Raw genomic sequence first — 27349 nt, forward strand, 5'->3', positions numbered from 1 at the left:
AATTCTATCATTACAAAGAATAAGGCATGAGAGGGTAATTTTCCAAGAATTCTTGTGCTAATAAAGTAATAATAGTATCGAAAAGCATCAGCGCAGCACATGATACAAGTACTTATCAGGAGAAAGTCGACAAATTTTCTTCTTGATATTACTTTACAAGTTCCACTCTGCTTCATAAGCACATCCTGAAGAGAACACAATGGCCAATATTCACACGAACAACCAAGCACTTGCCGTTTTGCAACATTTCTCAATTTGATGTACATTTAGTACTAACTGAAAACTGGAATTTAAAACATTTGTTTCATTAAACAAGTATTAAAAAATCTCTTGCATGAGCAAGGCACTCTAAAAGGAATGAACAAACTGTAGTTTAAGAGGGAGGTTGAATTAAACATGAACATGTTTTAACTTCAAATTTACTTTAACACAAAGCTGTATTCAAAACTGTACACAAATGCCAAAGGACTCCTGGGATAAGAAGTGCAGTATACTTAAGTTTGCTTATTTGCATGAAAAGTAAAACTGTTCGCTAAACTGATTGATACAACTAACATGAATATTAAAAAAATATCCAACTGGTAGAAAGCAAAGTTATTATCTAAAGAGAGAGACAGGAGTAATGTTTGTTTTTCTCAGCTGAAAAGATTTTTACTAGCAACTTTTAGACAGTCAATTCAAAGTAGGTTATAGAAAGCTTTACCTTACTACTGCTTTGCTAACACGTCATTTGCATATTAAGAAACTTATAATTGCCATGTAATCAACTAGGAAGAATAACTAAACTACAGTGACAACCTCATACGTCAACTTGAATCAATATCTACCTCCTTTAGTAATACATTCTTATACAAAATTCTATCATAATTTATAATTTTAGGGGTCATTTAAAAAAAAAAATTCATACAACCACTTAAATAAAAGTAGACATATTTCCCTAGTTGTTCATTTGAATCATAATACTGAGTATATATAATGTCACTGATCATGTCTCAAAAATAGTAATGTAACGGAACATTTTAATGCACAGCATTAGGGTATCATTTTCATTAACCTAACAGTTCAACAATGGTCAGTTAATATGGCTAAACAAAAATACAAGAGCATTAAGTTTCAACAAAAACCAATACTGTATTTCCAAATGACATTTCCTATAAAAGTATATGGAACACACTAATCCAATGTTACTACCAGTTTTCATTACAGGAATTAATTTAAATACTTGGGCCATACTTTGAAATAAATAATCTAATACTGTTCAGAAGTCAGATAAATAAAACCTAATGTTTATCAGTAATAGTCTAGAATATTTAGCATTTTATTTTTAGGCAAGTCATTTACCAACCTCGGACAGTATTTATATTTTTTATATTCATTAAGTAAAAATGAAAAGGATACAGTATTAAAATATAATGTCTATCATACTATAAAGACAGATAAACAGACATATGGATATTTAAATAAAGAATGAAAAATAAAGTATAAAAGAAATAGTTATGATGTTTGACTAAATTTATTTTATCTTGATGCACGACAAATTTTAAACTTAACAGGCTAATACAGGCATCCAAATAATATTACCCATTTCCTACCAGGGGTAGTTGACGAGTCATTTGTGCAAATCATTAAATACCTCTTTAATATAAAAAGGTTCTATGACTAACCTTCATTATTACTCCAATCTCTCTCTCCTCAAAATAAAATAAAATATGCATATTAATAGAGGTAAGAGGAACACTTTTACGATTATGAAAGATACAATATGATATGTAGGTATGATGATGGAGCTCCTTTCAGTATAAAGAACACGGTTGAAATTTAATACTGTATAGACTATAGCTAACCTGATCAGCATCATACTACTTGTGAAAATTGAGAATTTTTATTTGACAATGGACTAAGTTTTTCCACTATACATCCATATTGTATAAGTTTGATCTATAAATTGTGTAATTTCACAAAACAGTATGCTGCAACCTATTGTATATTAGCTTCATTATACATTCACTTGCTATAATAGGACAGGTTACAAATCACTTAAATGTAATAATTTTAGGTACAACTAAATTCTCCAATATAATTTAACACCTAAATATCCAAAAACCATGGTCTTAAGTATATTTTTACAAATATGGTTAATATTGCCGCTTACAAATTTTACATACTTCAAACAAACTTACTGTTGATGATGAATAAAATACTTCCCTATAATTACAGTTGAAGAAACACAGATAAGGGAAAGGAAACCATCTTAATACCTTATTCTTATTAGTTAAGATCCGAAAAACTGAAAAAGGCTTTGAAATTAGCTATAATAGCTGCAAAACTTAGTTGTCTTCAAGGAAATCTGTAAAGAAATCAACTATGGTGATAAATAACTCATTATAGTAACCTAAAAGGTTTTTAATAAGTATAGATTTGCTTAGAAGCAAACATTCATTAAAGAATGTTTTTCTGAAAGCATTCTCTTGGAATATTATAACTACATGACCATTAAGAAATTATAAATTGGATGTCTTTCATGACTGGTTCAATAAACTTTAAAATGGAAGCGGTTGCTCGAGGTTTAGTAATACAGTACACTCTTCCTTCATGCCTGTCGTACATTTTACTTATATACTTGTATAAAAAAGCATTCAACACTGAAATAAAGTAATGAGCATAAATATATGCATCCAAATAAATTTATTCCTAGATCTCATGAATTTTAAATTTCCAAGAACAAAAGAACATGCAGTTCTAGATATACCAATTAACAAATACAATACACACAATTGTCACCCAAACCAGACCCCTGGGTACTATTTTTATTCCCTATTTTGACAAACGGTGCAGAATAAAAACATGTCACATAATAATGTATTTTCACATTGCCATGCCACATGATTTATAGCACTTGACAGAGTAATAAAATGCAAATAAAATGTGTATACTATGAAGTAAGCATATTTAAGACTAACGGGTTGAAAAAAACCATCAAATTGGGCCTTCTATTAGCTCATATATGGATATTTCTACAATGATTCCGTGGTGACACAGTTAAATAAAATAAATTTAACAGAAACTATCAGGTAGGGATACAATTGTCTCCATGTTTTCAAATTTCCATTTCTTTAATTACCATGCTTTCAAAATAAAGTTTTGGCCTAAAGGTTTCATGAAAAGGGTAAGGCATACTAACATGAATGCTCTGATCCATGACTAAACCAATCCAATCTAACCACAAATGTAGTCTAACATTAGCTGTGGGAAATGCACAAAGGTAACTGTTCGTGTTATGGAAAAGGGGAAAACTTTTAACGAATGGTTGATCTTAGATGTCATGCCTTCAAATATTATTTCAACATCCTCAAGACTAGCAATTCCACTATGATATGGTTCTGGAAAACACTATAGTGTATTCACAACTAATTAGTGGGGACAAAAACAGCCAACTAAAACATTAAGTACTATACTAACATTGAAATATATGAAGATAAACAAGACCCTCTTTTCTCGTGTTTTAGGTATTGACGTTGATATTTTCTTAGAAATACACTTGAAACCCTTATGCTTTATGAAGACTACTTTTCTCATTATCAAAAATGAGTGAAACTAAATTATACTTCACAGATAACATCTTTATACATAAAAGTTTCTTCACCTTTGGACTAATTGACTATTTCGGTTTATTGTGATAATACTACCAATCTGTTTTTCACAAGGAGATTTTAACCCTGTGTGTGGGTCACGCAGACCAAGGATTGACATTTCATCAACCTTGAGAATAAGTTCAGATATTTAGCTTTCATATTAAGAATGGAGAGTTAAGCTTTTCTGGGCACATGGCCAGTGATGATCTCATCTATTACATGAAAAAAAAAAAAATGTTTCCCAGAAACTTTGCTTACAAGTTATTCATGTCTACCTCTAAAATCCATTTGCATTTAACATTACATTACAGCTTTTTCATACCAGTTTACCTTCCTAAATTGGTATATAAATCCAATAATGTAAAAGGATGAATGTAGTCAAGGAATTCCTTATTAACCCACAAACAGTTGCTGGATACAAATCCTTTAATGTTTTAGTCAAAACAAATGCAAGGAATGCTGTCAGGAAAGTTCAACTTCCCAGAATCATTAGAAAATTTTTTTAATCAAAACTTACTCCCAAGAAAGATGGAGTTCCAAACTCCTAACCTCTAGGGCCCACACTAAGGATTAACAGACCCCAATAAGCAGCTGATTAGCAACACTTAGAAATAAACCAGAATGCTCAAGTATAGGGTCTAACAGGAAGCTGATATAAAAGCATTTTAAACCTTATTGAGTTCTGTTCCCTCTGACAACGATGTTAGAAGCTTAAGGGTTCTAAGCATACAATATTTCTTAGAAAATATGATATAAAAAATGAGCAAACTGGTCATATTTAACAACATATATAAAGAAAGCGATTGTTCTTCATAGTCTTACTAAAATACAGTACATGGCGTACGATAGCTATCAACAGAAGAGTCTCTCACCTCTGCTCTTCAATCTTAAAATATTGTAAGAGTGAATAAACATACATATGGGGATAGTCTAACTTACCAAGCATAGTATTATGCTTTGGAAATGAGCAACTAATCATGCTAAAGCAAGCAAATCAAAAAGTGTTTCCAATGTTCCTTCAGATTCATATTTTCTCATGACATAGCGTGCTTTCAAAGAAAAGGCATATGATTGCAAAGTAACAAAATATATATAAAGCAAAATTCTACAAATAATAATTAATACTTTTGTGATTCATTCCTTCACCTTTAATCATGAGATAATTCCCAGGAGTATCAGTATTCTTCAAGTGAACTACTGTTACGAAATTTCTACAATATCTGCATCACAGTGAATACATATGTAAGAATATACTTATATAACTGAAGATAACCAAGTTGTTTCTTATATAGTAACCTTACTTCTAGTGTGCACTCCACAAAAGCAAGAGGGGTGGGAGCTTTGGCCTGGCATGAGCATGGGGAAGCTGCATCTTGGCTCCCATCTAGATTACTGGCCACTTATTTCCTTGAATACTTGCGGTCTTTTGAATAGGACCTGAAAGACACAAATTATAACCAAAGTACAAACAGAATCAGAATACATCTAAAATCATGTTACCATAGCAATAGCCACAATAATACACCTATAACCAAAACACTCAATTTACTTTCATAACTTCAAGAAATAATATATAAATAACCCAGAAAGGTCCAAGAAAAAGTCAGCTTCCAGAAAATTTTGCCTTTCTTAACACACGGAAAGTTTTCTACATTTAAGCGACACAGAACATTATGTGAATACTACATAGAGATAATTTACAAATAAAGAATTTATGGAGGCATAAGTTCAGCAGAAAGTAAACAGATTGGATTTATGGAATGGGGGCCACATGGCCCAGTGCTGAGACTGGGGAAGTCTTCACCATTGAGGTGAACTTAATAAGAAAACATCTAAGCTGTAGCCTACTACGAAGCTAAAGGTAAGGAAAGCAAGATAAAAGAAAGGATGTAGGAAAAGTATAAAGCTAAAATGAGGGTGCCACTTGGGACAAAAAGAACACTGCAATGACCCTTCAGCAATGCTTACATTGAACAGTGTGGAGTGTGCTAACAGCACTAACCCCTATGGGAGGAAAATAGGTTTACATCTCAAAATTTGAGAATGTCTGGACATAATAAAAGGAATAGTTAGCTATAAAAGTAGCGGTAGGTTTGAAAGTATGTGGAAGGAAAAAGACAATTATGATAACCTGGGAAATAAGGGAGAAGAGTAAAAATAAGGACCTGAAAGGTAGGAATTCAAGTAGAAGTGAACTAAACCAAAAGGGAATAAATTACACATAAAAACCCTAAATTATCAAAGTGAATATGAGCCAAGTCATCACTAAATGCCATCTGGATGCCTGATAACATTGTGAAAAATGAAACTTTAAGCAGTGAGAAGTCATTTACCTTGGAGTTGTAAGTATCAAATAAGAGATAAGTGGATTTACAGAATTATTAAAATAATCAAGTCTTTTTATGACTGCTCTAAGGCACTCGAGACATTTACCTAAAACATTGTAAAAAACAAAGCAAGACTGTGCCAAACTTTAATAGTTTCTGAATACCTGTACAAGTACTACAAGGAAATTAAAATCATAATGGCCCTATTCCCAAAACGGGTGATGTAAAATAAAAAGGAATGTTCATTAATATATGCAAGCCAGTTGACCAGTTTAATACAACTGATGCATGATAATACATATGTATCAACTACCTGTAAAATTTCTTTTAAGATGTCAGAGAAGTTAGATTAACAAAAAGATCATTATCCTCAAAAATTTTCATTATTTTGGAGTTAGGAATGATAGTTTTGAGAGGGCAGTAGTTCGGCCTTTTGAGTCACCACTATTCATTACTTGTTCTTCCCTGGTTCCAGCTTGGGAGGAAAAAAGCCTTTTAGGAGCTGATCTTATGTACGAGGTCGATTATTAGGAAATTGTCCGACCATTGGATCAAGCATTCGGATGTAATCAATTCTATAGAGCGAGTGGCAACGTCCCTATGCTAACTAGAGAACAACTCTCCATATTTTTTAGTCAATTCTCTATAGATAATGCCAAATTTATATTCAAGCTCGAGGCAGAAGCTGCTATCACAGAAAAGTGGCACCCTCCTCTTTCAAATCTTCTTTACAAATTTTATTTCCTACAATTGTTATGACAAGGATGACTTTGTGCTCTATGTAGATGGAATAGAGCTGGGTATTCACGTCAAGTCCTAAGGTATGACCCTAGGAATTTTGGGCTGATATCAATCATTGATTCTTCCTAAAGATGTGATAACCAGGGACTAAAATCAGTTGTTTAAATAAATATCAGGGATAAATAATACATACCCCATATTAAAGCGAAGGTGGATGGACTGTATCAAGAATGACCTTCGATCAAAGGGATTAACCGGTGATGAAGTGTGGGACAGAGGTAGATGGAGAGCGCTGGCCAGAAACATCAACCCGACATAAAAGTGGAAAAAGATGGAGACAAAGAAGAATACATATCCCATACTAATTCATTTTAGTTCTTAAAGACTGGGCCATTTTCATGTCTGAGATCCTCAGTTATGTATTTCTCCTTCTACCCCAATGCTTCCAAAATGTATCAGATGTCATGACATTCAATAAGACAGGATACCAAGTTTTGACTTACTTGGTCTAATAGAGATTCAACTCTGCTTTCCTCAACATGCATATATCAAGGAAATGATAATTTTACATCATCAAAACTAGAGGCCTTTAAATATTAAAAGCCTTATATACATGCACTATAATACCTGAAATGAGTAGGTCTAATCCCAGATGCTTAAGTATAGAATTAAGCATTATTTATATACAGTATACCACTTAAATAATGTGGGAGGGTGGGCTGTGGCACCCTAGCAGTACCAGCTGAACTCGGTTGAGTCCCTTGTTAGGCTGGGAGGAACGTAGAGAGTAGAGGTCCCCTTTTTTGTTTTGTTTCATTTGTTGATGTCGGCTACCCCCCAAAATTGGGGGAAGTGCCTTGGTATATGTATGTATGTATGTATACCACTTAAAAGCTGAGATTGAACATTTATTTCATAGAAGGGAAATATACATAATTTAGTATTACCATAGCTAGTTCTTACATTTACACCATTAATAATAAATAATTCAGTGTTTTCGATACATGCTAACAGTAAATTGTCTTTTAGAACCTATAAAAGACAATCTAAACAGGTGTAAAAACCTTAGGCTTCGAGAATGTGATAAGATAGTTTCCATGTGGTTATTTGTAGCATAGATAGGTTTGGATGAATCACCTTTGAAACTGATTACCCAAGCAGATTGCTTTTTGTATGGTGACAACAGAGGCCAAAGATCCATGGACCATTCCCCATACAGCCAGAACAGGGCTTTTAAGAGTCCATTTGTTGTTTGCACAGATCCTGTATTTGTTTCACTTGTTGAAACATGACAAATAAAGGAAATATTCAAAGATCCAGATTGGATTACTTTGTAAAAACATATCCATCTTATATGCTAAGGGATCTAGAGAAAGTGAACAAATCACTTGTATCTTTTGTTTAAAGACATTGCAAACACATGTACATTAGGGGACCTCACCATTTCCAAATTTCTAGATATACTGACGGAGTAATGACTATTAGTTTGGAAGAACTTGATTTTCTGTTTAGCTGGCCTGTTGAGATGTTTGATTTTCCTGGAATAAACTGTGGCAGAAGGCTTATTCATCTCAAATTTGTCCAAGTTAATAGCACATCCAAAAACTGTCTTACCTGGCATCTGGTGAGAAAGGCGAGAAAGAAAATAGCACATTCACTATCTGGTACAGGAAGGGGAACCTTGTACTAGCTTGGTTCTGGATGTAGGCTAGTGATGTCTGAAAACCAGGCCAGTAAAAACAAAATTGCCACCTTCAAACAAAGCCTCACTGGCTTTGTGAGAATTAACAAAGTAAGCTAAATAAGTTAACAGCTTTGAAGCACATCACCATCAAACTTGGTTGTGTAGTGTGTATTAGAGAACAGAGCTGATGTGTCCTCATTGTCTTCATCCCTGCCATATACACCTAGCCTAGTCTTCTCTGGATCTCTCCCTGAATTGAAAGTAAGTTTCATTTGAGCATGAAATTAAAATATAATTTCCATGAGAGGAACAGTGAGGCATTTGCACGCCTCACAATAGTTATTCAAATTACAATGATATCCCTGTGAAGCAATTGCAAACAAATCCTCCCAAAGACGACTTGAAACGTAATTTAACTTATCACAATCTTGAAAAAGGGATAAATGTTGGACCACTGTAACTGGAAGACTGAAATAACGCATTGGCCTTGGTGCATCATTGGTTTGCTTTTTGCCATTAACCAATATGTCTATTGAAAAGAAAAATTGGAAATTTAAACTTTAGGAGTAAATGCTGATAAACTGTGCTTCTGGAGAACAAGAAATATAAGCATCAGGGGAAGTTCAAAGAAATAATCAGGCCATAAAATCATAGCTAGAAACCTTACCTAGAAAAGGCACAGAGATACAGATGTTGGAGCTATTTAGAGAGCTGTTGACTTAATATAAGAAACAAACTAATTTGACGAGAACAACATGGATCACCCAACTCAAATAGTCTATGGATGCATTTGGAGATAACCTCATGATGGAATAGGCAAATTATGATTAATGGATTGTAATGAATAAACTTGTATGTAAATTGCTAACACTTAAAAAAAAAATCCTCCAGGCTTGTCAACTTTAGAACAAAATCTCACATGGAGATAATGATTACTGATATTCTAGAGTGACTTTGTTATAGCTATTCACTTTAGACAATGAAGGCTTCCTTCACAAAAAATTAATATCTTTTTAATTATAGTATAAATGTTATTTAGCATAAAGTAATTGCTTTTTTTGGCATTGAATAAATATGAAATTAGGCTAACACTTTAAATTGATATTGATATATAAGACATGCATGAAGTCATTGGAATATAAACTTCCAATCATCCTAAGTTGGGCTGCACAGCCACAAGAAAGACATAAAATTCAAGTAGCACTTAATTCAAGTAAAGATATTCTATGCACAAAATTCCTGGAGCTAAGTCATAGTTGTAAATTCAATTAAATATTTTAACTTAGATAAGTTTTATATAACCCTTTGAGATCCTGTGATGTCAGCTGATGTCATCATGTTCTCAACCTTTGATTAGAGTTATCAAATCCAAATAAAATTCTTAGCAAACTCCAGCTCAACATTTTGACTCATGTTATTGTTTTAAATCTTCTAATAACTACTACATAAAATATAAAGCTTTCAAAATGACCTTATGACCACCATTATACAATCAAAATAAAGCAGCACTAAAAGAAAAATGTTGCTACATTTGTAAGCAGCCGGTGTGTGATTTGCCATAGAAGACTCTGGGTGCTACCAGGAATCTCAAAGGGTTAACAGAGCAGCGCCCCTCCACCCAATAAAAAAAATATTGTTATGAATAAGTAAACTGAGTGTTTCACTATCAGTGCTTTTAACAAAGCTTAATACAGTATCTCTAGATTTTGTTAATTTCACCAGATGCAACATAAATAAATACAACCTATTAAGTCAGTGGCAATTGTTTAAAAAAAGAAAAATAATACAACCTATGTATATCAGATGCAATTGTCTAACAAAAAAAAAAAAAAAGCAACCTACTGTGTATGTCAGATGCAGCTGTCTTAAAAAATACAAATTACGTGTCTGTTGTAGTGGTCTAAAAATATACTGTTCAATCTACTGTATTATGTATGTCAGTGTAATACGTCATTTGTAATTGCCTTAAAAAAGAATAAAACAACATGTATGTCAGAAGAAATTGCCTCAGAGAGGAATAAAAAAAAAAAAATCTCCAGTTAGTACACAACATTGACCTCTGAAACAAACAAACTATAACACACAAAATGACTCATTTCAAGTGTGTTAAAATTTCAAATCTTTACTTTAAAAAAATAAAAAACACTTAAGCAACTTGACTTGGATGTCCAGCAATACAGCAGCTTACTGTAAGAAATGTCAGTTATTAGATTATTCTTAGCTATACACAGTTAATTCTCATCCTATAAGTGTTAACTAACACATAAAGCTTGGAATAACTAATTCCTTAGTCAAGAAGTAAAAGATTGGATATCCTTTACAAAGATCTAAATTATATATATTTTTGAAAATTGTTTGTGATAAATCATATTAAGCAGATATCACTATATAAATTAATCAAGAACGTAAAGCTGCTACTTAGGGTAATATTCCTATTCATAATATGATGTGCAGCTTATCTCAGCCTTTAAAATCCCGGTTCTCAATGTAGATTAAGTTCCCCCTGAAACCTGGTTACCTCGACCTGGAGCGGGAACGGGAGTAGGAGCGCCGAGATCCACGCCTTCTCTTCGTGCCTGAACGATCACGTGACCTATAACAGCCATTGAAGATAATCTTTAAAGTTCTTGCTCAAACAAACTTGCATTGTGGATACATATTAAGGCTGAAGGAAAAAAAGCTTAAATATTAATGAAAAAAAAAAAACCATGTTTTACTTTTAAATCAACACAGCATACATTATTGTTCCATTCTCAAACCATTTACAGCATTAAATATTTTATAGCCTAATAAACAGACACCCTAAAGCATTGAGAAAAAAAAAAAAAAAACTTTGTTGCTAGTTTTAACTACCTTGTGTAGCAAAATTAGTAAAGTTTTAGATTTACTGTACAGTATTCCTTTAATAAACACCACTCATTTTTTTTTTTTAGATCTTATAAAACACCCATCAGCTTCTTATGGCAGAGCTTTTAGAGCTTTTTCAATGTTCTATATAACATGTAGAAAACTTAATTTTATCTATTATAAAAACAGTACATACCTACAGCATGTCCCCAACAATACATATGGAAATGAAAGAGAATTTAAACCAATAATTTTCTAAACTTATAACTAAATGAAGTTAGCAGCAGAACAATCTGCCTTATATACTCTTATATTTTTCTGTTCAAATCATAGCTAATATACAGTAACCTAAAATACTGACAAAATTATTTTATGAGAACAATGATTTCTCATTTCTTACCTACAGATCACAATTCAAGACTAATCATTTAGTAAAAATAAATGAAAGATTTGACCACAAACAAACTATGGATTCTTAAAGTTACGAGAAAACTTAAGTGCATAACATAATATTATGTTAACAGATGTATATGAATTTATGAGAAGCCAAAAGCATCGGGAAATAATGCAGCTCGCCTATTAAACAATCTATAGAATACAATACACTTCAGGAAAAAGTCCAATAAATCATGCAAACACACAACCTGGATGTACGATCATGTAGTGGTTTCAATTTCATTTGTGCTGAACCTTGACTGTAGGTTGTGTGCTTTTTATCATAGGAATATAATAGTGTAAATAAGAGTATAATTAAGGATAATACAGTAATAGATTAACAATAACCAGAGGAAAAAGATTTAACCTGATATTTATTCTCACTTCCTCATCCATTGGATGGCGGCAGAATACAAATAAATACCTGCCACCACTGATCATATCCTTTACGGATATCAAATCCAGGCACGAAGTTGGTTGAGGTAGGACTTTTCTTCCTTCAGTAACTTAGTCCACAACTACCCCTGATTCTACTTTCACTTGTTGTACAGTATTATTTTCTAATGATAAAACCCTAATTTTCAAAATGAAATGGCTTATTTCAATAATTACCTAAAATTCATTTACTAGTCACAACACTAAAAAACAAAAAAAACTAAAGATGCACGTAGGACCCTATTTTCTACCGACAGATGTGGTAAAAGATGGTCTGTTGTTGTACACAGTGGGTTCCTATCAACTGTCACCAATTTAGTATCTCATTCACTTGTGTTTTTGGTACAGCACTGTAATGAGAACTCACAACCATTGTGAATTGGGCAGTAGGCGAGAACTTTAACGAACTTCAGGATAGTACTGAAATCAACAATTTTACATTAAACTTGGAGTCTTTACTGTAATTTGTTGTAAATCAGGAGCAATGGTGGTAACCGAAAAGTATCCTATACTATCAGACCTAATTTTGTTAATCAATTTGTAACTGCAAATTTAACTAACTATAATGTTTACTCTTTAAATTTACATAAAAATAAAACTATTTATGATTAAGCCATATATGTAATCACTATAAAATTTCCCGAAATCTGATTATTACTATCACGTATGTATAGCAAATACCAAAGCACAACGCCACTAAGCTTAAATCTGCTATGGAATTTGTGGTAAACGGGGTGGGTGGGCTGTGGAACCTTAGCAGTATCAGCCGAACTCGGCTGAGTCCCTCGTCAGGAAAGGAGTTATGATGAAGAAAATTTCTCCCCCCCCTTTTTTTTTTGTCGGCTACCTCCCAAAATTGGGTAAGTGCTATGGTAAATAAATATATAGATGGGATTTTTTCAAAAAGGGAAATTTTTAATAATTAATGGTCTGAGTTTATGTATAGTAATCAATAACTCCTCTCTTCTAGTCCACAAACTAAATTTCATGCTGATCTGACACTTATGAATAGAGTTGTAGAAAATTTAATTGTTTTTCTTCTTTTGATTAATTAATTACTAATCAACAAGACAGAATTTTGGAAAAAAAAAACACTCAAGAGGATTTATAGATACTGACCCATGGAATGCACCTACCAAGTTTCAGGATGATCAGTTCACGAATAACAGAATAGGCAAAAATGATAGTGTACACACCAAGTACAAGAACAAGATGAGTAGCAATTTGGCAAGCCTTCAGCCTGTAAAAAAATCTTGGCTGCAAACTGAGCAGGACAAAGCCACACAGGTTAATGAGGAACCAAAATTGCAGCAACAAACAGGGTGAACCCATTGTTTCAACAAAAACCCATCCCTCACAGCATCTATCGGATGGAACAATGGTAAGTACATAAATCTCTAGTTTTATTATTATTAGTTTTTGTTCTGTAGCCGAGCTATTCACACAAAGTGAATATCAAGTGAACTTAAGGAAATTTTATTTTAAAAATCCTGACAAGCTACTGTGAATTCCAGTGGAGGTGACAGTTGAGCATTCATGAAACTTGAATCACTACAGTCATCAGTCTAGGTCAGCATGAATTCACGATTTATTTGACTGCATTTATTTTCTTAGGCAAAATGTATTTTTTGTAGACTGCAATAATTAAATTTCTTATTTCTGGTTCCTTTCCACTTTACCCAAATTTATTTAGTTTTCACTAGGCTTCTAGGTTTGATGTTAGCTAAATAATGTTGTTTACAGGATACTATAGTTTGTTTTCTGACTATTTTCTCATTTATTTATATTATACTACATATGACAGCAGAAATATCATCATAATTATTATTCTAATTCATGTGTATACAATAGAAGTATTCTGGAAAGAGGGGATACTACCTATAGAGCAATCTTGAATGTTTATGGTTACTTCAGATGTCAGGGAGAAGTTTTTTAGGCCTTTTAATTTTCATCAACTTTCTGACCTAGCAGTACAAATTTAATCCAATTTTACCCTCCATGAACAAACTCTTCAGCTTAGACATTGCTTGATATGTGTAAAATAATTATTTACTCAAAAGAATTATCTATTGACAAATTTATTAAGATTCAAACTGGAATGACAGACACTAACATGTTGGTCCTACGAGGGAAATTGAGCAATACTGGTTCTGGTTACTAAATGCATGGGAGATCATCTATGAAAGCACAAAATCATAGCCTAGATTGCCTATTAATGGTCGATTGAAATTTGGCGACCGAATTATGAGGGGTTGATATTAAGTAACAGTTATATTAATATGCATTAGTCTGTGATTGGATAACGCTTCTACGCGACTATTTTTGAATGGACAACATCGTCATTGGTTTTATCTGCTGTATTCTGTTATTTCTTTCATGCCACCAAAAATCCAGTTTTTTATTTATGATAAACTTTAGCAAGGTTAAAATTAAGGGATTTTTATATTTGACCTATCACATTAGCTGAAAAATTGGCTGTTTTACCTGCATCGTGATATTTTTTACTGCCTACATGAATTCAGCTGTTAAACATTTAGCCTATATCAGTTTTACATACAATTCTTGTATTTCATGAGTTAGACCAGAACATTTTTGGATAGTGACTTCCCAGACACAAAAGAATGGGTTTTGAACAATTAAATAAAGATGTGATTCATATGGAAGTTGCAGGATACCAGCCACTGATAACCCCTAGTTGCTATGACAGAACATGTGTGTGTGAGATTAAGAGTAGTGGCCGACCATAACCATCTGATTACAGATAGAAAGGGTAAGAACAAGGAGAACTTAGTACTGAAACAAATTCACCCTTTGATATTGAAGTACTAATAATGTCAGCACCTTCACCGATTCCTATGAATCAATAATAAATACTTAAGATCTACATACAATGCAGTTTCAAACCTACAGAGTATATTGGACTTAGAACTAGCTACAGTATTATAAAATATCCAATTTCCACAATTACAACCAAAATAAACAACTGTACCTCCTGTTAGTTTTAAAGGCTGTTCTTTAAAATTTCATACTGCAACCACGTGTGTGTTCGGAACATAACACCGTAGATAAGGTGGTTTCGTTATATTTCTATGTTGTGCTTAAAGGGTTATGGAAGTGAATACTGCACTGACTCCTCGGGCATTGACCCTTATCTGAGTAAGGTTTCAGTTTGAAAGGGACTTTGTGAGTTTTTATCAAATGAATTTAGATAAAACTAAATTTATCAATTAGGCGTTATTTTTTCTTTATTAAAAGAAATTGGAGAAAATCTCACCACAAGAAAAGCACAATTTATTTTTTTTATTTCTAGATTTTTAAGATTTAGTCAACAAAAAAATATTTCAGCCACAAACAATATAAACATCAGCGTTCAGTACATATAATATTGTATTCTGTGTCCCAGTACCTCTCAAAAATCTGTTTCCTCCTAAATTATAATACGCTTGAATTTGCTCGTTATTCATATCACGTGTAGAATGCATACACAGAAAATAATTCCTATATTCCTCTAGAAGACTCAACTCTAGTCAAATGATATCCAGGAGGATCTGATTGCCTAACTTGCCATAGCTGGATCTGAAAATAGATACTCTTCTTTCCTTTAAAAGGAGGCAAACAATTCTCTGGATAAGCTAGTTTACTAAAACTCATTCACAGGCTATTTTGCTGTAGTTTCAGTCATTCAATTTAATATTGTGCGATATATTTTTCCCTATTATTTTCCCCATGGCAGGAGGAAGCTTCCAACGTACACAATAAACCACACTTCCTACACTGCAATAGAGAATACAATAGATGCACAAACTAATTACTTTTTAGGTGCAGTAGATTCTAGTACACTTCATCAGTCCTTTTAATTACATAATTTTGGAACTGGTAAACTTCTTGATAATTTCAGTAGCAAATTTTGTTGAGAAATTCAATGACATTTGGTAATAATTTTCATCAAATGTATATGATAGTATATAACTTACGCCAATTCAAAACATTTTCAGTGGCTATATTCCCACATGGTAAGGTTAAAGACCTCATTAGCTAAGGTAATCAGCTATTTTAGAAGTAAACTGTAGTAAAACCAATGTTCTCTAGTCTTGGATTGTACAATAGCTTCTGCTTCTGTGCTAAGAACTTCCACCAATAAGAGGTTGGAGTCCACTTGCTTGAGGGCACACTCGAGCACACTTTTCTGTTCATTTGCTCTGCATATTTTCTTTTTAAATGGTGTGTTGGGCCGGCTTAACTGAAGGGCCAAGGATGCAGTGTACTAACAAGAGGTAGCCTTTTCTTTATCATATCTGTTCTTCATTATGAAAATCATATTAACTACCCTTATCTTGCCATAGTCTTCTCCCTATACATAGTTATCATGATTTTGCTATTCATCTTTTAGTTTGTTCTTTACTTGTTTAATCATCAGTATTTGGTGGCTTTTCTTATTGGACCCTAAGATTTGTAGCATTCTGCTTTTCTAATGGAGTTGCAGATTGGCTTGTAGTAGTTACATTATCATAATTATAATAATAATAAGTTTTATAAATACAGTACAAATGTGCCCCTAATTATTTCTATGAAACTCCCATAACGCTTGTTTATAATGCTTCTCTAACAAAGTTTGGCTTAATACAGACCATATTGCGACAATCTGGCGGTTAATGGAAATAACCTCAAGTTGGGTAAGCCATAGATCCATTGTCTTTATAGTTCTCTAGTCACCATCGCATTACATAAGTCAATATCTAACCCCTTACCAATTGTGGCTTTTTGTGTGATTCAAGTTACTGGCAAGAATAAGGAGTCTACTTTTCTGTATTTGGTAGTAATTACTCTGGGATTTGTTCAAGGGAGTTATTGCCAAGGGCAATATTCTGACTTACATAATCGTGAAAAATGTGAATAGCTTATGGTTTCCGTTATGAAAAGGGCTGTTCAGATGGTACCTGACCAGTCTAAGTGTTTAAAATGTAAAAGGAAACTAAAGTTCAGTTCGGGGAAAATACAGAAAAGATTAGGCTAACTGATTACAGTGGAAATAATGATGATAATACAGCTCTAGCTATCAAATGCGTTTTCTTTTGTCAAATCTAAGAGACCAGCGAGTCTTCAGGCATTGGCAATGATTCTAGTCTAACCTGTCCTGTCTCAGAATCTAGGACAACAAAGTTTTGCCAGGAGAGATAAGTGCACAAGTCATTAATGGTTATGATGGCACACAGTGCATAACAGAGTCGACCACCTCTCCATGAGCTTTGTCCTTTCAAATGACTATAAGTATTATTGCAAAACACTATCCTTGATCAAGTCTACCCTTTACAACCACATATCCCCCTGTTCGCTGAAGTAGGTGCTCATAATCAACCACTTTATACCTATTAATGGCATGACATACCGTATGGTTCCGGTGGAAAAGGGAAGACCAATATTAGATGAATATTCATGGTTCAGTAGGAGCTGAAATGTTGCATTATGTTTCGGAGGGTAGTGAGCATTGATCTAATGTAGGATCAGCAACTAGCAGATCTCTAGTTTTCCATAGTAGTGTTAACGTAGAAGCTAGTACGCCAACTGCCAAAATGAGTCCCTTGCCTAGTGCAGGTGCAAAGGTTCCCATTAGAAATAATAAAGAGGGAAGCCTTTATTTACCTATTTAGAGGATTTGCCAGGCCATTAGGACAAAAATGAGAATAATACAAAGGAAGAACTCAACTCTGATGAGGGCTTGTCTCAGCTTTTTCATATTCCCCAATGGAAAATAAAGCTGGTTATACGTCAGAGAATACATTTTTTCCTGCGAGAGCTATGAAATGTTAATTTTGGAGAAGACAAAATAAATTAAGGGAAAGGTTCCCAATTTTGTGGGTTTTTAATTTTTAATTGACCATCAGCAAAAAAGCAATGTCCTTTTTTGTTAAGTTTAGTCACACAGGCACACATAGAATTGGATCCAAGTCAAACAAAAGTCTTGGAGGTTAAGTTTCATATTTAAATTGAAACTGTCTTCCTTACTTTTTATAAGTGTCTTAGTGCCTGCTAAACGGTGTACCAAGTAGATTTTCACTAGGCATTATGCTACAGAAACATGGTTTTCTTATCAGATTGCTGTGGTTTAGGAGTAGTAACAGCTATAGTGTAAATGAGAATTTTCTTTTACTTATGTAATTGTAATTAAGTTATTGTATTAGCTTTTTCTCTTGAAAATATAGTGTTGGGTAATATATTAAAGTGTATATTATGATAGAGGGGTTGTACTTGGGAACACAATATGGAGGCTCTAGTTATAACACTTTGTCAGGTGATGGTTGGTAACTATGGTTCTAGAGAAGTTTATCATTTCAGGACTAAATTTCCTATCGCTTTCCCTCACTGACCCACAACTATTAGTGTTTGGGAGTCAGCATCATGAACATCAGGAGTTTCATAGAAATAAAGTGTCTAGTGATGTCAGGAGGATAGGAATTTATTTTCGACATAGAATAAAATGACAAAAGATGATCGGCCTACCTAAGATTACATTATTGCCATTAACTGCCAGATTATCTCTTACTTTACTAGAGGCCTAAGCCTATCGAGAAATAAATTGGGAATTTTTTTTAATATTAGGGCATCCATCGGTATTAAGCCAAGATTCGTGAGAAGCATTATGAACAGCAGGTGAATAAAAAAAAAAAAATTGGATTATCAAAATTTAGTTCGGGAGATAGTGCGTCTAGGTTAGAGGTACTTAAAAATTTGAGTAGGTAATTGTGATCATCTCCTATCAGAAACATTTCTTAATTTGGTGTACATCCACCAAATTCTTAATGTTCTGCACATTATTCTGAAGATGGGGTGAATTGGTAAATATCAACCCACTCTTTGTACAGTATAATGATATTCCTTGAGCACAAAGTCCAGATTTCTTGGAATAAATTCAGATTCAGAACAACTTGCACGTTCAATAAATAATAAAACATGTTTCACATAACATTAGACCTCTATTGCAGTTTGCTCCTCCATGAAGTATGGACAACTTCTCATGGAAATTAGACAGAAAAATTACCGCAGCTTTGACGTAAACAAGATTTTCCCAATATGTGTCCATTAGAATTAATATCCTATATGGTATCTACAATAAACATACAATTTTCAGATTAATGAACACTAAGAAAATACTGTATAATTGTAACAAACATGATCTAGTTGACTATCATATGATCTAGTTGACCATCATATTATAAGGAACGAAAATGTTAATCATAAGGAACTATAAACCATCCTGCAATGTATCATCTATTACTTCCCTGAAAGAAATGCATCAACCTTGAATGTAACCGATTAAAATAAATTTGTAACTGTAAATGCATAACCAATGAGTACAGTCACATCAGATCATGGAAGTTACCTATATTACCTAAAAATACAAACCCCAGTCAACTTCTCCATTAAGCTATAAACTAAGCACAAAGAAAACTTTGATATGTTAAAACTACAACATCTAGCATCCTTTTCATAAAGTATAACGGCTACTCATACTGCCACTAACATGGTAAATCTTACAACAACAGTATAAATTAAATTACAAACACTGCATTCAACCGAGTACCATAATCTCAACATTGCACATGCATAACAATAAATCTTTGACGACCTGTTCCATATGTAGTAAAGGCACACACATCGTTGTGATGGAAATAAAACGGAAAACAAAACTCAAATTTCTTAGGGGAAAAAATGATCCATACCTCCAACATAGACTTCATAAAACGCATACCCCGTTACAACAAATATTTCAAAAGTGATATTAACCTTTTACCTAAGTTACCCTTTTACCTTGACCTAGATCTCCGTCTCCTAGAGTTACGGGAACGAGACCAAGACCTGCTTCTTCTTCGTTGTGACCTTGACCTTGAACGCGACCTAGATGATCTGAAAAACAAAAGTAAATAAAATATTTAAATACTACACCTATAAACATTTCAGATATTATAAAACTGATGTATGACAGGGACTTTTTTTTTTGGGGGGGGGGGGTTAAATAAGGGAAAGTTAAGCAGATTATACATCAGAGAATGAATTGACATTAGGGAATGGAGGAAAATTACATGACAAAGCAATGCAGCTGGAGCTGAGGGCATGCAGCAACAAAGCTTTACAATTTTCTACAGTACAAAGTGCTACTAAATGCTGAGTTAAATTTACTCTCCAATGAAGAAGCTTTTAGAAATTTATTGATTTGATGAATTAAAAATACTGCAGTTTCCAATAAAATTTACATGATGGATTTCTTTGGCATATAAGTTATAAAAGACAAAATATAAAATAGGTAGGTAAAATAAATAATACCTGTAAAGGCAGCTTTATTACCACTTGTCACCTATTTGAACACCTTACATATTATAACTGCTTACTAACTGTTTTTTCTTTAACCAGCATTAAAATTTTCCTTCAATCTACTGTCTAGTTAATTTTCTAAAGATTGTGCATTAAATATTTTCTTTATCTTTTATCAATAACATTTATTAGCTGAATAGCGTAATTATAAATAAAAATACTCTTTTTATACCGGCACAAAAAATTCATGTTACGCAGCAAGAATGAGTAATAAAAAGCTTTAAATGATGGGTTGTTTTAAGTAAGGGAAATAAAATGCAGCCAAATTGTACTCTCTCTCTTTTTTTTTTTTTGGTTTTTTTTTTTACACAAGAACAAATAACAGTAGGAATTCTTGATATGGTGGTTGTTTACATTTGCTTGTATATATGTAAATACTTGTCAAGAGTTAGGGAAATCAGCTGACTGAACACTTGAGAACTTGAAATTGTTGGTCAGTAAAATGGGAAGAAACTCAATAAATAGATATTACCACTAGAGAGTTATAGGGTCCTTTGACTGGCCAGACAGCAATACATTGGATCCCTCTCCCTGGTTATGGCTCATTTTGTCATTTCCTACACATACATCAGAATAATCTGGCCTATTCTTTCCACATTCTCCTATGTCCTCATGTTCATTTTGTCTTAGCCTACACATATGCCAGAATAGTCTGGCCTATTCTTTCCACATTCTCCTGTCCTCATACACCTGACAACACTGAATTACCAAACCATTCTTCTTTGCTCAAGGGGTTAACTGTTGCTCTGCAATTGTTCAGTGGCTACTTTCCTCTTGATAAGGGTAGCAGACTCTTTAGCTATGGTAACCAGCTCTTCTAGGAGAGACACTCCAAAATCAAACCATTGTTCTCTAGTCTTGGGTAGTGTCATAGACTCCGTACCCTGGCCTTCCACAGTCTTGGATTAGAGTTCTTTTGTTTGAGGGTACACTCAGGCATGCTGTTCTATGATATTTATCTTTTTTCTTTTTTTTAAGTTTTAATAGTTTATATATGAAATATCTAATTTAATGTTGTTACTGTTCTTAAAATACTTTATTTTTATATTACTTCTCTTATAGTTTGCTCATTTCCTTGTTTCCTTTCTTCACTAGGCTATTTTTCCTTGTTGGAGCCCTTGGGCTTAAATCATCTTGCTTTTCCAACTAGGATTATAACTTAGCTTGTAATAGTAATAATGATAATTTAATTATCCCATGCAGGAATTCTTGTTACTGTAGATTCATGGCCTAGTTAGCTAGCAATAGCAGGATCACCTGACAGAAAAGTGTGAGGGTTTGGGAGTTGCAGATGGATTGTGAGATGTCTAACCCTAATAATGTTGAACAACCAAACTTTCTTGTTTCCGAACACTCTCTTTGAAAGCACGTAGTTAATATGGTGGTAGGTTAATGTATGCTAAAGGATACAAAACACTTTTATGAAACCATACCTGGATCTTGAGCGTGATGACCTAGACGAGTCTGAGTCTGATCTGGAATATGACCGAGAACCTCGCCTCCCTCTTGAGTAAGATCTAGACCTAGACTTCGACCGGTGATACGAACTAGAACGAGATCTCGAGTCTGAACGACTTTTAACTGGAGAGTCATTACTTCGGCCATTTTTCCTCTGAAAGCCCATTCAAATTTTATAATACAGTAGACATAAAACTAATAATAAAATTAATATAGGACTTTGTAATTAAGCAGTGCCATACAGGTGTTCAGTACAACACACTACCTTGACCAGTTGTCCATTCAAGGTTGAAAAATATAACCTAAAATAACAAAATTTATGCTATGTACAGAAGAATCCGTTACATATCAAAGCCCATAATTTAGCTGACTAAGATTTCACCATCTCTCATCTACTCTGTTCATGAAATTTACTGTATATAATGTGCTATACTATGTTACTGTCATATGAGGATCTTAACTAATGCCTTGTGATTTTATAGTGTTTCTTTCAATCAGATGTTGGAAGTAACCTACCATACAGCCATAGGAAAATTAACATGAGTAAAATATAGATAGTGGAAGTGTTAAAATTTTACATGAAAAGTTATCATATATATATATATATATATATATATATATATATATATATATATATATATATATATATATATATATATATACATACATATATATATACATATATATATACATATATATATATATATATATATACATACATATATATATATACATATATATATATACATATATATATACATATATATATATACATATATATATACATATATATATATATATAAATTATATATATACAGTATATATATACATTTATATATCTATATATATAAATAATGTGTGTGTATGTGTATGTGTGAGTGTGTGTGTGTATATGTAAGTGTATACTGTATAAATATATATATATATGTATGTATGTACTGTATGTATGTATTTACACTCACAGTATATATAGACAAAAATACGAATCATCAACGAGACAATTTTTTATGTAACATGTACATGAAAACAAATCATGGTTAATAATCTAATACTAAACTTCATATGAGACCTATAAAATGACAATGACATTAAACTCATAAAAATTACTTATGAATATGCAATAGTCAGATGGACATTATGCTCCCTTTAGGCTCTTGACTTCAAGAAAGGCAATTACATTACTGTATAGTATAATCAATATCTACCTTGTCATTTTTAGAATCCTCATTTTCATCAACAGCATCTCCCCATATGTCATATTTCGAAAGATCTCCATCATCTTCCTCGTCATCATCTTCATCCTCATCATCCACCGCTTGTTGCGTAACGGGCGGCTTTTTCGAGATCTCCTGATCATGAAAGTACAGTTGTATTTTGAATAAACATAATAAATTTTAAAAATTTCAAATGCTATATCATACCTCAAGATTTTACATGATGGATCAATTCCCAAAATTATCATACAGATATCGTTATAAACCAAATCTTAATGATGAAATTTATTTTTAAGCTCACCTGATGATGAACATTCTATGCTCATCTGATGTTCATATTGCTCCTCCTCCAAATGCTCGGTTTATCAATGTTTACCCCTAAAATTTATCAAACATTTCCCCATTTTCTTTCCCTTTAAAAAGTATGAGACACTTTTAAATTAATGAAACAATCTAGTGGTTAAGGGTTCTGTTATTCAGTTTTGAAGTTGAAAGTACAGTATTCCCTATTTGTTGTGGGGAGGATGCTGGACATGTATGTGATCAGGCAAGTATAGAAATAACAAATTTTATCATTAAAAATTCTGCTCATAAGATTTCAAAGCTCGCCACTAACTAAACTTGGCTGGTAAGAGTGTTTTTGTTGTTTCATATCATCATCAACTGAGAAACAAAAAACTACCCTAGTCTTCCCTGGGTTTCCCTTCAAAGCCATTGTATTCCTCACTGCGGTTAATCAAAACACAATACAGTACTATCTACCTCTGTGCAAGAATGCTAAAAATCCAGCAGGGAATACAACCTAAAAGGCAATAAAAATTTATCACAATCTAGGAGATACGTTTTAATATCACGGATGTGACAGAAAACTGAATAATATAGAATCCCTGGCACTTCTTACATTAACCACCAGACTATTTTATTACCAGTACATTACTAAAAGTATATATTTTGTTTAAAGTAGAGAGGAAATTAAAATCTTTTAATAAATTTTAAGGGTAAACAATGATAAACTGAGGTTCTGCAGAATCAGCAATATGAACATTGTGGGAGGTTCATAGAAATATAACTACAATATGTACAAGGTACCTTCTAAAATGCAAATACTTCACTAAACACACTTCTGAACTTCAATAAGCCTCATACTATTAGTGGCATTATCATTATTACCAGAGCACCTATACCAACCAAATTTTTTTTACAATACAGTACTATATAAGAGGGGTTCAAGATGGAAAGTCCAAGATGTTACATAACATTGCAACCCTCCAATGAAAGTACTGGTTTGATTTATTTTTGACTCGCCCCCTAATTTTCAATTTGTTTAGGATATTTTTCTTCTTAGGCTTGTGGTTCCCGATGTGGTAACATCCCTTACTGGTGAACGCCAGACTGGGGTTCAAGTCCTGCTCAAACTCGTTAGTTCCTTTGGTCACTGCAACCTCACCATCCTTGTGAGCTAAGGATGGGGGTTTGGGAAAGCCTTTAGGTCTATCTGCCGAATCATCAGTAGCCATTGCCTGGCCCTCCTTGATCCTAGCTTGGGTGGAGAGGGGGCTTGGGCGCTGATCATGTGTGTATATAGTCAGTCTCTAGGGCATTGTCCTTCATGATAGGGCAATGTCACTGTCCCTTGCCCGTCATTCATGAGCGGCATTTAAACCTTTAAACCCTCGATTTTCTGAATGATACACAAGTACAGTAAGACCTTGACGATGAAGCCCCAAGTTACATTCCTCCACAAAAACAGTTAGCCTATCCTTCATAGGATTATTTTCCTGAAACATATCCTCCTCCTTGATTTATGTAGGTCTTCTGGCATATTCTTCCAGATTATGCTTCAAGTCAAACTTGGAAATTTGTTGTGAATATACCACCAAGCCTCTCCATACTCTAAAATTCCCATTTTTCTCAGTGGTATCTCTGTTTGAGGTAGCACCTTCCCAAGTGCAACTACAATAAGTGCACCACATTTCCTTTCAAATATATCGAACCCACCATAATTGGTCTTACAAAAACCAGTATTAGAAATTGTTTTTGGGATGTTTATAAGAATGTTTGTAGGTAGCTGCTCGGCCTTCTCGCAATATTATGGCTTCTAAAATATTAGCGCCTGATAACAGACTCATTTATCCAAATCAGCAAAAACTTTTCTACCTTTTCTATTGTCTAGTTCTTTGTTTTGTTAGCACTTTCACTCCTTTGGCTACATCAGTTCTTTAAAGTGCTTCTTTACTTTTTAGTATGGTACATCAGTGATATTGCCATACAGTACTGACAGATTAAATCATACATATGCACAATACTATCGTATATTGCAACAATCTTTTTCCTTATTCTATCCTGGTTCAAATAACTTTTCTTTTGGCTTATCAATATTGCTAACCTTCTTAATGTAACTTGTAGGTACAAATTTTGTACTCTACCAGTACATGTAACCTGTAATAACCACATAAATTTGAATTGCAAATACATAAAACAAGTGAAATAACTTACCTTTTTGTCTTCACTTCCAGATGGTCTTTTGTTTCTGAACTTTTTCTTCTTTCGTCCAAATTCATCAAATTCATCATCTGACTCATCACGATGAATATATTCAACACCCTCACGCTCGTTAAATCCACCCCCATAACCTGTCCTTTCTTCTAAATCACCAAATTTAGGGGCATTGCACATATTACACGTTTGTCGTCGGGCCCAATTAACATTTCCACATCTGAGAAAGGTAAATGTAGTTTTATTAAAATAGTGTACTATTATATTGAATTTGTAACTTTTTGCATTATTTAGGAATTTTTTTTATAAAATTTTTTATAACATTAAGGTTCTTAAAGAAAAAACTAATGATCATATATAAATATTCCTACAATTGTAATTCAACAGCTAATGCATTATCAGCGATTCGCCTGCCAAAAAAGAATCTAGTGCCTCTTTGCTAGTACCATCTAAATCTAATTATGCCCCACCCAAAACTTTTCCTTTTCATGAAAACTATGCAAAGTAGTAAGATTTGATGGGCTTTGAGGTGGTCAATCATGTATGCTCAATATTAAACTTATGTGGAAGATTTGGATTTATGAATTTTGGACATCCAGCACCAAGTCCAACTGAAGCAACAACCTGCAGTTGCACTATGAAGTATATATCAAGAAAGATTAGACAACAAGAAAGTATTTAAGTACACCTAAGGACTGAAGAGACAAAGCACAGACCCTAAGTAATGCCTACAGTACATACTGATAGCACTAACCCTTACAAGTACTTCGGTGTTAAGAAGGACAGTGTTTCATCTCAACCTCTCTAATCCCATAGAAGCTTGAATTCCATTCAAGAGGGATGCTGAACATCTCCGAGTATTTACATACACTTACAGAATCCACTAAGAGTACTTGGTGGACTGTGAATGTGTCGGGAACCAATTCTTAATGCACTACCTTGTGTCAAAAGCAATGAGTAAAATCCTGTAAAATACAGGGAAAGGAACCACATAAGTTTTTAGAATTCATAAAGGACATTAACCATCAAGTGACAATATTAATTATCCTAGACGTTTCTAAACAGTCCAATAAATGATAGTGAAGATCGAGAAAGAGGACTCTGCAACATTCCCCACAGATAATATGGCTGGACCATATTGTATATTGTAATTAATAGTAGGTAATCCAAATATGCAACTAAAGGTAAAATTAATAGAGAATGATATAATCCTGGAGAACTGCATTCAAGCGTATTTTTTATCACCAGTTGTCGCTACGGTCTACTCCAAAGCCAAGTCCTTCAAAAAAGAAGGCAACCGTGCTTACCCATACAAACGGGAAAAAAGAAGTTAATAGAAAATGTCACATCACTTTAGGCTCTCAAAACACTTTCTTTTAGCCAAAAGGAGAGACTATCACAGATCTAAATCTTCCAAGGTGAGGACAGGCAACCTACTGTGATGACAAAATGGAGGAAATCACACAGGAAGGAATGAGGAAGTTGAGCAGATTGATGCCTTTTCTTCTGCATGAACTACTGGCCCAATTTTCCTCACTTTGATTGAGTGCATATGTAACTCTGCAATGTATTTGCCCTTGTGGATGAAGAAGAATATCCAGGTTTTCTAGAGACTAAACAAGAACGATTACTTCATTCCTTCCTCTATGGCAGGATACTCCTCAGAGTAGCTGCCCCTACGAATAGTATTTGTAAACATAGGTTTCTATGTGG

At 33.4% G+C, this 27349-nt stretch overlaps 1 protein-coding gene across 4 annotated transcripts in view; it reads right to left on the bottom strand.

Moving 5' to 3' along the window:
- Nucleotides 1-1374: 1374 nt before the first annotated feature.
- The window catches only part of LOC137634529 (zinc finger Ran-binding domain-containing protein 2), a 49606-nt gene continuing 23631 nt past the window's right edge, over nt 1375-27349 (bottom strand). For 2 of the 4 annotated variants that reach the window (XM_068366978.1, XM_068366977.1), the window contains 6 exons: nt 25637-25856; nt 23132-23275; nt 21902-22080; nt 19908-20003; nt 10903-10977; nt 1375-5069 (listed from right to left, as the gene is read on the bottom strand). In XM_068366978.1, the coding sequence (XP_068223079.1) occupies nt 5033-5069; nt 10903-10977; nt 19908-20003; nt 21902-22080; nt 23132-23275; nt 25637-25856 (751 nt within the window). In that variant the 3' untranslated portion in view covers nt 1375-5032. Of the gene's footprint in view, nt 5070-10902; nt 10978-19883; nt 20004-21901; nt 22081-23131; nt 23276-25636; nt 25857-27349 lie in introns of all 4 variants that reach the window. The other 2 variants (XR_011042521.1, XR_011042520.1) reach the window with 1 other exon arrangement.

This window comes from Palaemon carinicauda, chromosome 44, assembly GCF_036898095.1.
Source record: "Palaemon carinicauda isolate YSFRI2023 chromosome 44, ASM3689809v2, whole genome shotgun sequence".
NCBI lineage: Eukaryota > Metazoa > Arthropoda > Malacostraca > Decapoda > Palaemonidae > Palaemon > Palaemon carinicauda.